The sequence below is a fragment of the Anomaloglossus baeobatrachus genome, chromosome 5, assembly GCF_048569485.1.
Source record: "Anomaloglossus baeobatrachus isolate aAnoBae1 chromosome 5, aAnoBae1.hap1, whole genome shotgun sequence".
Taxonomy (NCBI): domain Eukaryota; kingdom Metazoa; phylum Chordata; class Amphibia; order Anura; family Aromobatidae; genus Anomaloglossus; species Anomaloglossus baeobatrachus.
In genome coordinates this window covers 54,909,543-54,921,880 of record NC_134357.1, presented here as the reverse complement: position 1 = coordinate 54,921,880, position 12,338 = coordinate 54,909,543, and the positions used below count along the sequence as shown (strand labels likewise).

General features: G+C 44.3%; 1 protein-coding gene across 1 annotated transcript in view; it reads right to left on the bottom strand.

Moving 5' to 3' along the window:
* The window catches only part of C5H10orf88 (chromosome 5 C10orf88 homolog), a 30,720-nt gene extending 28,253 nt beyond the window's left edge, over positions 1-2,467 (bottom strand). Inside the window, exons 1-2 of the mRNA XM_075348519.1 lie at positions 2,156-2,467; positions 109-406 (exon numbers count right to left, since the gene is read on the bottom strand). Of these exons, the coding sequence (XP_075204634.1) occupies positions 109-406; positions 2,156-2,316 (459 nt within the window). The 5' untranslated portion in view covers positions 2,317-2,467. The remainder of the gene's footprint in view (positions 1-108; positions 407-2,155) is intronic.
* Between the last annotated feature and the right edge of the window lie 9,871 nt (positions 2,468-12,338).

The following is a 12,338-nucleotide window of genomic DNA, read 5'->3' as shown; positions in this document are numbered from 1 at the left end:
CCTGATACTACAGGGTGGCTGAGAGAATGCAGCCGCTATATCTGATCATGTGCAGCGCCGTCTCATCCCCTGCCATGTCGCTCCAGATGGTGAATCTGAGCCGTTTACCTTGACAATGCAAGACGACACCGGGAACTCGAACTTCAGATGAGCTTTGTACAGAACTGCAGGAGTCTCTTCTCCACTGCTCTCCAAAGTGCAAAATCTCTGCCCTCGACTGGTACCCAAGTACTCATCCTCCTCCTGTCCGTCCTGCGATGCGGAGTAGATCTCGATGGTCCGGGCTTCACTGCAGAGTGTAACCCCCAGGATTCGATCCTTCCCTTGTGCCGCACACAGTAAAGTCAGGGTGCATGGGCCGTCTTCTTTAGGGGGTATTGGTAACTCCAGCAGTACACAACGCTCCCTGAGAGAAATAATCACAAGACGTGAAAAAGGCGGAGGACACAATAAAAAAGGTGGAAGAAACCATAAGTTAGTGACACACTACATTGCCGGCCAATCCTTGGGAGACGCCCAATTTATGGGTGGACAGGAACCTGCAAATGGAGAATTAAAATTGCCTAATGCTAAAGAGCAGGAGTGCTCAACCAGAAGGTAGGACCCTGTAATGTAAGAAAAAGACTGATGGCACATCCTAACACGCAAGTGTGAACAGGTGCAAACTAAGCACAAAGCATAGTAACAAACCTGAGACAGCTGCACTCTGTAGTACTAAGATGTGTAAGAATGAATATAGGAATATAGACATGCATTACTGCTATAGTATGCACCTGTTCACACTAGGAAGTGCCATCAGTCTTTTATTTAAGTACTACTGTCAGTCACTGATGGCGAAATCTAAAGGGTGCAATTGTGTGGAACTTCCAGCATTCATCCCCCACCCCAACATGAGACTGTGGGAGAACAATGCTTTGTAGTGGCATCCAGGGCCCTAAAGATAGGGCCCTTTTCTTGCCATATTGGTGCTCCTACAAGACTAAGCAACTGCCCCAAAAATGCAATAAAAAGTCTATACCAAATATTACATGTAGCTCAAAATATTGAAAAAAAAAACCCCAACAAAACTACAGATTAATGAGCAAAAATTGAGCCCCCATACAGCTCCGCTGACAGAAAAAGTTATGAGTCTCAGAAATGGCGACATGAGCCAAAAGGGAAAACGTTCTGAATTTTTTTTTAGATACTAAAATGTATTTATACTAGTTTAGTACTGCATAGCAATAATTGTTCTGAAGTGGAGCACCGTGCTGTCAGGTTACTGTTATAACAGTAAAACAAAAATAAAATTATGACTGAAACGTGTCCCTTCTACAACCTGTCTGGAGAGAAGCAGCCCTCGCTCGGCTCTATGGACTGAAAAATAAAAACTTACGACTCTTAGAAGAAGAGGAAAAAAAATAATGTGCAAAAAAAATGGAAAATTGCCCTGGAAGGAAGGGGTTATATCATCAGATTACACCGCGGATTTTACAATGTGAACTCTGTGCCAGGATCACTGGGTTAGAGTTTGGCACAGATGTCATCTGGGTGCATTGCAGAGGGGGAATCCCAAGTCGAGGGGGGGGGGGGACCCAGCCGGGGAAAGGGGGGGCCAGAGGGGGAATCCCGCCGGGGAAAGGGGGGGCCAGAGGGGGAATCCCGCCGGGGAAAGGGGGGGCCAGAGGGGGAATCCCGCCGGGGAAAGGGGGGGCCAGAGGGGGAATCCCGCCGGGGAAAGGGGGGGCCAGAGGGGGAATCCCGCCGGGGAAAGGGGGGGCCAGAGGGGGAATCCCGCCGGGGAAAGGGGGGGCCAGAGGGGGAATCCCGCCGGGGAAAGGGGGGGCCAGAGGGGGAATCCCACAGGGGGCTGAAGGTAAACTCCAGAGAGGACGGGGATGAAATCCACAGAGGATAATTTTGCACATGTGATGGTATCCTGAGATCACACTCCAAACAAGCACATATAGCCCCAGGGGTCTGCGACCTGTGGGACCTCCACTGCCGTGCAACTACAACTCCCAGCATGCCCAGGATTCCTATAGGTTGCCGACCCCGGTTTAAAATACCCAACAAAACTTCTGGTGAAAAAAAAATAACTATAATCTGGCTCTGCTAATAGACTCTTAAAAATGGCAGCCAGTGTAGAGGATGGAAGTCACATTTAAGTGCTCACCTACAGGGCGTCGCCGCCGCCTCCTCTTCATTTTGGGCAGGACCGTCCGCAGCTGACAGCGTCAGTACAGATGCGAGCTCAGCCCGGCACTGCCAGGAGCTAGAACACAGCATGGACGGCTGAGGGCGCCCGGGCAGCAGCGCAGACAGGGGCCCGGACATCACCGAGCGCACACTGCCCTAGGGGCGCGGTATAATACGGGCAGCCATGAGGGCCACGTACGGGCAGTACAAGCGGTAAACAAAAATCACTAACGAGAATCAATGACAGCGGCGAAACCGGAAGTTCATGGATTGGAGGACATATTTTCCTTACGCACCACTTCCCGTCATAACCGGAAGCGCCGCCTCCAGACCACTAAACGGTGTTCCGGCGGCCATTTTGTCGTAGTCCAAATTCTGTGATGTGAACTTGCGGCCTCTAAGATTACCACTACGTCACATGTGATCAGATTTACAAGACTGTAGAGCCTGGTATATGTGCACGTGGGCAATAAAGGCTGCAGGATGTTATGGCACAGATAGACAAGAAAATAAAGACTGTAAATTAAAGAAAAAGATGCAGCAAATTACATTAATCCGTTAAACATCAAACCTGAGGAATTAGAACAGATTCTGAATTATTGGACTCATCATGGGGAAAAGAAAAACTCATGGTGGAAAATGCACATAGACCATTGGGCAGAAACTGCTCCAAAAGATAAAGTCTGTTGCCTATAGCAACCAATCACAACACCTTTTACCACAGCAGTATAAAGATTTTAAGTTGAGCCCCCAATTAGTTGCCAGGGGCAACAGTGTTGGTAATGAGCACCATTGGCTGACACTGGTTAGCGTGCAAAAAAAAGTGACCGAAAATAGGTTTGTCTGAACGGGACCTTACTGCACTATTGCATCGCACAGTAAAGGCATTCTGGTGATCCAATAGCGTGCCGGCTATCTGCCCATTAGGCCGCAATCGCTAAGGATGAGCGAACCTGAATTATAATGTTCAGGGTTCGTGTCGAACAGCAGGTGTCTGGGTCTCGGACTTGTACAAGGACTTTAATAAGTCAGTGTCTGAGTTCGGGTGTTGTTCACATGCTAATAAAGCTTGTTGATAGAAGAGAGAGAGACCATTTTACAGCACAGAAGTTTGGGTCCCCATTGGCTTATTTGGGGGTCAATGGGGCAAGTCTGAGCCCGGAACCGAACTTTTAATTAAATTACGGCCGAACTCAGCAATCCCCTTCATTATACAGGATTCCTCCTCCCCTTCTCTTTAGTGTGCCTGAGACGTCAGGTGCGCAGCCGGAAATCTCGCACCTGCATATTCTGCCTGCCATGTCTCCCCTGCACTGTGACGTTGCAGTGAATCTGTGGCCCCTGCGCACAGCAAAACTAAAGACTGCCCACGGAAGGGCGGAACTGTGCAGGGAGGGACGGCAGGCGTAATGCTCAGGCGCGGGATTTCCGGCTGTGCGCTTGACATCACAGGAATACTAAAAAGAAGGGGAGTAGGAATCCTGTATAATGAAGACTATAGGCAGGTTTATTTTCCGGGCAGTACATGTCCCATAGCCCAAAAGATAGAGGATATAAAAGAGGATTTTTCCAAAACGGCCCCTCATCAAGGAGGCACACAGGTATGGCTAATTTCACCTTTATGTCCATATTAATAACTTAAAAAAAAAAGGGTGACAGATTCCCTTTAAAGAGAACCTGTCACCAGTTTTTTTGGTATTAAACCAAAAGTATCACCTTCTGCAGCTACTGGGCTGAATTCTATAAAGGTGCACCTTGTTGCTGACTCCCCTTGCAGACCTCAGAAATAACTTTATAAAATCTGACCACCACGTATGCTAATGACCTGTTCGGGTCAGATGGGCGTGCTCATCCGCCTCCGTCATCACCCTCGTTGCTCTGCCAAATATCGCACCTGTGCAGATTTCCCGACTCGCACAGGTGCAGTTCGCTCTGCCCCATCGCGGGTGGTCATGCACATTGCCGACCATAATCTCACAACTGCGCAAAAACCTCACCGGCTCGCGCAAGGGCAACTATGTTTTTGGCTCGGCCCGCGATGGGGCAGAGCGAACTGCACCCGCGCAAGCAGGGAAATCTGCACAGGCACGAAATTTGGCAGAGCAACGTGGGTGCAAGATGATGGGTGCAGATCAAGGAAAGGGTTAAACACCGCACTGCCGTCGAAGAAAATCCATGACCAAATAGATAGGAATCACGATGTTTATTCGTTTATGCATTTCAGAGATTATTCTCCTTCTTCAGGACTAAAGCTCACATTGTGATTCCTGAAGGAGAATAATCTCTGAAACGTGTAGCTGAATAAAGATCACGATTCCTATCTATTATGGTAAAAATGTTATACCTTGTGTTTTATTATTTAAGCAATTTACACAACAGTTCAAAGGTTTGGGGTCACCCAGACAATTTGATCTTTTCCATGAAAAAAATCACACTTTTATTTATCAAATGATTTGCATAATGAATAGAGAATATCGTCCAGACATTGACGAGGTTAGAAATAATGATTTTTACTTGAAATAATAATTTTCTCCTTCACACTTTGCTTTCGACAGACAATGCTCCTCTGCAGCAATTCCAGCTTTGCAGACCTTTGGCATTCTAGCTGTTAATTTGCGGAGGTAATCTGGAGATATTTCATCCCATGCTTCCCCCCTCCCACAAGTTGGATTGGCTTGATGGGCAATTTTTACGTACCATACGGTCAAGCTGCTCCCACAACAGCTCTATAGGGTTGAGATCTGGTGACTGGGCTGGCCACTCCATTACAGATAGAATACCAGCTGACTGCTTCTTCCCTAAATACTTCATGCATAATTTGGAGGTGTACTTTGGGTCATTGTCCTGTTGTAGGATGAAATTGGCTCCAATCATCCGCTTTCCACAGGGTATGGCATAGCGTTGCAAAATGGAGTGATAGCCTTCCTTATTCAAAATCCCTTTTACATTGTACAAATCTCCCACTTTACCAGCACCAAAGCAATCCCAGACCATCACATTACCTCCACCATGCTTGACAGATGGCGTCAGGCACTCTTCCAGCATCTTTTCAGTTGTTCTGCGTCTCACAAATGTTCTTCTGTGTGATTCAAACACCTCAATCTTTGATTCATCTGTCCATAACACTTTTTTCCAATCTTCCTCAGTCTGTTTCCTTCAGTCTCAGATATGGCTTTTTCTTTGCCACTCTGCCCTGAAGGCCGACATCCCGGAGTCGCCTCTTCACTGTAGACGTTGACATTGGCATTTTGCGGGTACTATTTAATGAAGCTGCCAGTTGAGCACCTGTGAGGCATCGATTTCTCAAACTAGAGACTCTAATGTACTTGTCTTGTTGCTCAGTTGTGCAGCGCGGCCTCCCACTTCTCTTTCTACTCTGGTTAGAGCCTGTTTGTGCTCTCCTCTGAAGGGAGTAGTACTGTACACACCATTGTAGGAAATCTTCAGTTTCTTGGCAATTTCTTACATGGAATATCCTTCATCTCTAATAACAAGAATAGACTGTCGAGTTTCTCATGAAACTTCACTTTTTCTGGCCATTTTGAGAGTCTAATGGAACCAACAAATGTAATGCTCCAGATTCTCAACTAGCTCAAAGGAAGGTCAGTTTTATAGCTTCTCTAATCAGCAAAACGTTTTCAGCTGTGCTAACATATTTTCACAAGGGTTTTCAAGGGATTTCTAAACTTCCATTAGCCTTCTAACACAGTTAACAAACACAATGTACCATTAGAACACTGGAGTGGTGGTTGTTGGAAATGGTCCCCTATACACCTATGTAGATATTGCATTCAAAACCAGACGTTTGCAGCTAGAATAGTCATTTACCACATTAACATTGTATAGAGTGTATTTCTGTTTAATTTTGTTAGCTTCATTGAAAAAAAAGTGTTTTTCTTTCAAAAATAAGGAAATATTTAAGTGACCCTAAACGTTTGAACTGTAGTGTGTAATATATTATATATATATATATATAATTTAGATAGTTTTATATTAGCTTTATAAGTGTTATTCATAAAAGCAATAACACTGGGTGTAGTCTCCTTAAATATGTCTTTGTCTCAAGTTTCTTTGTTACTAGACAGATCTAGTTTTAAGGAATTCAGCAGGATTCATAATTTACGATTTTTTTATTCGCAACCTTCATTCCAGTTTTGGTCATGTACTAAGCCGTCTCCTTTGCTTTTGTGGTTTTAATAAACTACTGTTTGGACATCTGCGATTCAGACAAAGCCCGGTACATTGGCTGTGTGTTCTTGTGTTTTTGTCTCCAATGCATCGCTATTAATTGGACCAACAATCGCAGATATGGAGATCCCTTTGCATCTCACCCTAAATTAGCTCTCCCACAAAAGGGGTTTCCACGACATATCTATTTGGTCTTGTATTGTCTTCAAAGGCAGTCGCAGCATTTAACCATTTCCTTGATCTGCACCTATCATTTGCATCCAGGAATAGGTAGGGGAATAAGCAGTCTTAGTCCCCCTTCACACGCACGTGTCTCCAGTACGTGTTAGGTCCGTTCCTGTACGTACCAGAGACACGGGCACACGTAGACCCATTAAAATCAATGGGTCTGCGCACACGTGCGTGTTTTGCCATGGAACGTGTGTTCCACACGTAGACATGTCCACGTTTTCTCCGGCATCACGGGTGTCACACGGCCCGCACGGATGTAGTGTGGATGCGGTCCCGTGTGACACATGCCGGAGAAAACTCACGTGTCAGAGAAAAAATAACAAATCATTACTCACCTTCTCCAGCCCTGCTGTCTCTGCCGCTGCTGTCACTTGCTGCCGACCGCCGCTCATTATGCTCATTTAATATTCACTTCACTGCGGCCGGAAGCAGCAGCAGCGGGGAGTCGGCAGGACCGGAGACTAAAGATCAGCACCACGGACAGCGACGCCAGGGACAGGTGAGCAGAAAGTTCTCGTTCTCCGTGTGTTATCACGGATAACACACGGAGAACACACGTAGTGCCATAAACACGGCACATGGAGGGGAAAACGCACCTTTGACACGTGCGTGATTTTCACGGACGTGTGAAGGGGGCCTTAGGCTGCTTTCATACATCAGTTTTTTGGCATCAGGCACAATCCGGCGAAAAAACTGATACGACGGATCCGGCAGAAAAACTGATCAGTTGCATCAGTTTTTTTCCATCAGTTCCTTCAGTTTTTGGACAGATCCATTGTGATACTGAGCATGCTCAGCTCAAAAAAACGGATACAGCGGCCGTATCCGTTTTTTTGACACATTACGCCGGATCCGGCGTTCATAGGCTTCCATTATAAAAAAAAAAAGCGCTGTTCGGCGCGATACAGTTTTTCGCCGGAGACAAAAAACATTTCCCTCAGCGTTCCATCCGGCCGCCGGACAAGCAAATTTTGCGAAAGCTGGATGGAATGCAAGGCCATCTGGCACAATCCGGCGCTAATAGAAGTCTATGGGGGAAAAAACGGATCTGGCTGCAACAAATGCTGGATCCGTTTTTTCAGGTTTTTGCCGGATTGTGCCAGATGGCAAAAAACTGATGCGTGTAAGCAGCCTTAAAAGACAATAGTTGCAAAACTTAATGAAACTCAATTGCAAAGATGTTTAGCCCCAAATACAATAGGTTAAAGAGTTGCAGACAAGTCATAATGTATATGGCAATGATGAAAAGCAGAACGGCTATGGGAATACTAGACTGAAAAATACAATGGACTATCTGAAAAAAGTGAAAAACATGAAAATGGTATATGCATAACTGCTATGAATAGGAATGAGAGATATTTAGCCATTGTATTGATCACTGCAAAAGAGCCCCAAACCAATGCCAAGGTAATCTCTATTTTTGGGGTCCCTAACCTATGTGTAACTTGTGTGCAACTCTTTATCCTATTGCATAGTTCTGTTTTTGAGTCTTGCACCATGTTCACACCATTGGTGTTCCAGACATACAATCTTTAGTTGGCCCCAAATACATACATTTAAGTAAAAAAAAAAAAAATGCCCCTGAAAGAATACCTTCTTTCCAGCAGTGCAGCCAATTTGTAAACATTTATTTGGGTAATACCCAAACATTAGAAAGAACTGCAAGGATTTAAGCTTATAGATAAAGAACATAGATGGGGGAGGTATTTCTTGTGTTCTCCATTGCACCTTACAGCACTCGTTCAATGTTTTGATAGCGGCTTTGCTTACTTTACTAAGTTATATCAGCTCGTGGTACCAAAATGTTCTGCTCCCAGCAGGATTCTGACCCATCAGGACCATGGACCCTGAATTATACAAAGGTCATGTTCACACATGGCAGATTATCTGCATTTTCCAAAGCAATTTACAGCTCAAAACAAATAGCTGGGGTTTTAAAATACGCGTGTAGATGAAAAATCTTCATGGAAATCCAATCTGCGATATGCTCTAGTGCAGGGAGGCCTCAGAATTTCACTCTGATAGTAAGATATTCACAAGGAGTCCGCATGTAACAAATGCGGGTTTATGGTGACATCCACACCAGCATTTTATTCTGCCTCCTATCCTCATCTAAGGCAACAAAAGTAACAAGGCAGATTTTAGGTCTTAAAAATGAAATGAGTCTCCCGATTGGTGTCATCAGGCAACTCCTCTACTTTTCCTTTGCACAGGTTTTGATAATGGGGGGAGGATTTATGACCCTCCTTGAAATAGGCCGTCACCAGCGGGAGGCGCTGTGGACCATTTACCACAGCTTCTTTCACAGCCGTCCCCTGATGATGTCAAGAATCATTCATGAGGATCGTGACAGGGAGAGGCGACAGCAGATAGTCAGTTCTCCATGCCACAATTTTTCTGTCCCCACTGCCTCGTTCCCTGAAATGAGACATCATTAGGGGACAGTGATACCAGCAGGGTGATGGACAGCGCTGCCCCCTGATGACTGTTTATTTCAGGGTGGTGATTGAAGCTGTGAGACGGCGCTGCTGTCACTCACCCTGCTTCTATCACCGTCCCCTGATGAAGTCTCATTCAATGAATGAGGTAGCGTGGACAAAAGTGTGGCACCGGTAATAAAATCTGTGGACACTTCTCCCTGCCTCCATCAGCTTCACTGGGATTGACTTTAGACGTCATTAGGGGCTGGGGCTGATAGAAGCTGTGGTAAGTGACCCTGGTGCTGCCCCTCTGATGACGTCCTATTTTGGGGTAGAGGGGGCTCAAAATCTATTACCTATCAGTATGTTTTTGTAATGTGGAAGGAAACCGGAAAACCCGAAAGGAAACCCACACAGACACAGGGAGGACATACAAACTACTTTTAGATTTTGTCCTTGGAAAGGATTTGAACCCAGGACCCCAGTGCTACAAAGCAACAATGTTAACCACTGAGCCACCGTACAATGCTAACCACTGAGCTACCTTGATTAAAATGGATTGTCCGCCTTTACATTCATGTATTACGGGCTTAAAATAATTTTTTAAATGGATTTTCCCAAAACAGTTTTGCTCCCTTTGCCTTAATAAGCATTTTTGGAAAGCAACTGGTCAAATTATGTGTGCAGCTCTCCCGTAAGCAGAGGACTGTACCCTCTTTTACTAGAGAACATATTAGTCTACTGACACTTTTCGGCTTCTGCCACAAAGCACAGACCCTTGCTGCGCTGTCTATACAGATGATAGAAGCATCCCAAAGGCTATCCTGGTGTAGATTTAAAGGGGTTTCCTGCTCAGTTACTAAAGGTTAAAGGGGTTGTCAGAAAATACAATTTTTCCTATTGAACATGATATGTAAAAAATAAATCAGTCACCTACTGACACGCAGGGATCACTGTGGTTGTGATTGCCTGTAGCAGTCAGATGACTTGAGCAGCATTGATCCTAAGTCATCTGACCTCTGCAGTCGATCACAAATAGCAGCGGTCCAACGGTTTGGTGAAATGGTAACATCACCACTTCCTACCTCTTTGCAGACCACAGAGCGGCCTGAGCTGGAACCAGTTGGGTGCCGGTAGGTGAGTGTGATGGAGTATATTTTTTGCATATCCCATTCCCTGAGCAAAATTTTAGTTTGCTTGGACAACCACTTTGATATGACCCAGCCATCCTTCTAAAATAAGCCATACCCATCACTCAAATCCTCTCTTCCCGCCAGACTGGAAGTGATGACACCATGAACACCAGATATGACTGATTGACTGAAGGTCAGGATGCCATCACTCCCACTCTGGTAGAGACCACTGGAGCTTTGCTGAAGACGGAGGTGGATTCAAGTGGTAAGTATGGCTGATTTCCCAGAACAAATCTTGAGTTCTGCCTTGACTTCCATTATATTTGTGTGCTCGAGTCACACTCATCCAAGCATCCAACTGCTCTTAATGAATACTGACTATACGAGCATGGTATTGCTCACTCATCACTAGTTACGAGTACCAAGGACCAGAGCATGGTAGTTCTCACTCATCACTGGCTACGAGTACTAAGTACTCGAGCATGGTAGTGCCTGCTCATCACTAGTTACGAGTACGGAGCACCTGAGCATGGTAGTCCTCACTCATCACTAATTACGAGTACCCAGCACCCGAGTATGGTAGTGATTGCACATTACTATTGATCAACGCCTGCTTAACAGTCCATTTCCACAGGCAGACTGTGAGTAACGATGGCACTGAACGATCTGTAATAGATCGGTGCACATACGCTGCTATGGTTCTCGACAGCGCAAGTTCTTTATATGCAGGACGATGTCCTGCAAAGAATGATAATCTTTTGAGCACCACAAAATACCACGTTACCAGTCCAAAGAAGTGATAACAGCCTGTTCACACTGCAGATTATCCTGCATCCTTAGGAACGCTGGCTCACAGTGATCTTGTGGGACACATGGACCTTTAGTTATAATAGTAAAGTGACCGGCTGACTAAACATTAAACCATCATGAAAACGTCACTCACACACTTTCCACAAGACTTTATGATCGGCTGGTTAATTATTTAATTAACAGAGATTACGGTACTTTTTATTACAGGAGGAAAAAAATCAATGTGGCTGAGAATATTCAGGAGCAAGCGAGATAGAAGGCGTCTGATCTAGGGAGTATATGCTGCATTAGAGATTACTCTACGCGTACCCAAAATTTAGGTATCAGGACAATGGTCATTGTACTATAATAAAATAAAAAGTTCTCTCCCTAAGGCCACGTTCCCATGATGAGTATTTGATGTTGCAGGTTTTGTGCACCCATTTGGTAATGTTGGTTACTTCCCATTGTTCACTGCGTTTTTTTCTGCTGCGGTTTGTCTCTTTTTTTATGTCATTTTTTTGTAACTAGCACTGCCTTGTTTTTGATACGATGATATTTAGCTTTACTAAAACTATTTTCATTGAGAACATGAGCTTTTTGTGCACTTTATTGCGTTTCTGCTGTGAAAATGCAATAAAAACGCATGTGCTTTTCAGAATTGCGGATTTTCTTCGTCCCATTTAGGTTGATGGAAAAAATCTGCAAATAAAACATTTACTACAAGAAAAGTTTACATAGGACTAGAAAACAGGGACCTAGGGCACATCTCATGGCGCATATAATGCAACAACTTCAAGGAATATAGAAACACGGAAATGAGAAGTCTTTAAATTTTGCAAATTAGTAGAAAAAAACATCTCATGAAGCCAAAAATCATGCTAAATATTTATTGTAACAATGCTTCAAGACAGTATAATGCAGACAGTCTTGATTATTTGACTATGTCTGCATTATACTGTATTGAAGCATTGCTACAATAAATATTTATATAGCATGATTTTTGACTTCATGAGATGGTTTTTTTCTACTAATTTGCAAAATTTAAAGACTTCTCATTTCCGTGTTTCAAGAAAAATGTACATGTTGCAGATTTCAAACTAGCCCCTGTGGTGAAAAAAAAAAATACAGAAATAAAAGAGTGGACACAAGATTTCTATAAATCCTGTTCTATTTGCTGGAACTGTAAGATCATGCATTTTTCTGCCCTCTTAACATAAATATAATAGCAAAAATACCTTATGTATAGGCCCTCAGATAGGAAGTATAAATCAAATAGCAATAAGGGGGTTTCTTACTCAAATCTCAAAAGAGACACAAATACAGTAAAACTTAACATTTATTAAGAACTAGCTGTACTACCCGGCTTCACCCGGGTTAATAACTGTTAACAAAATAG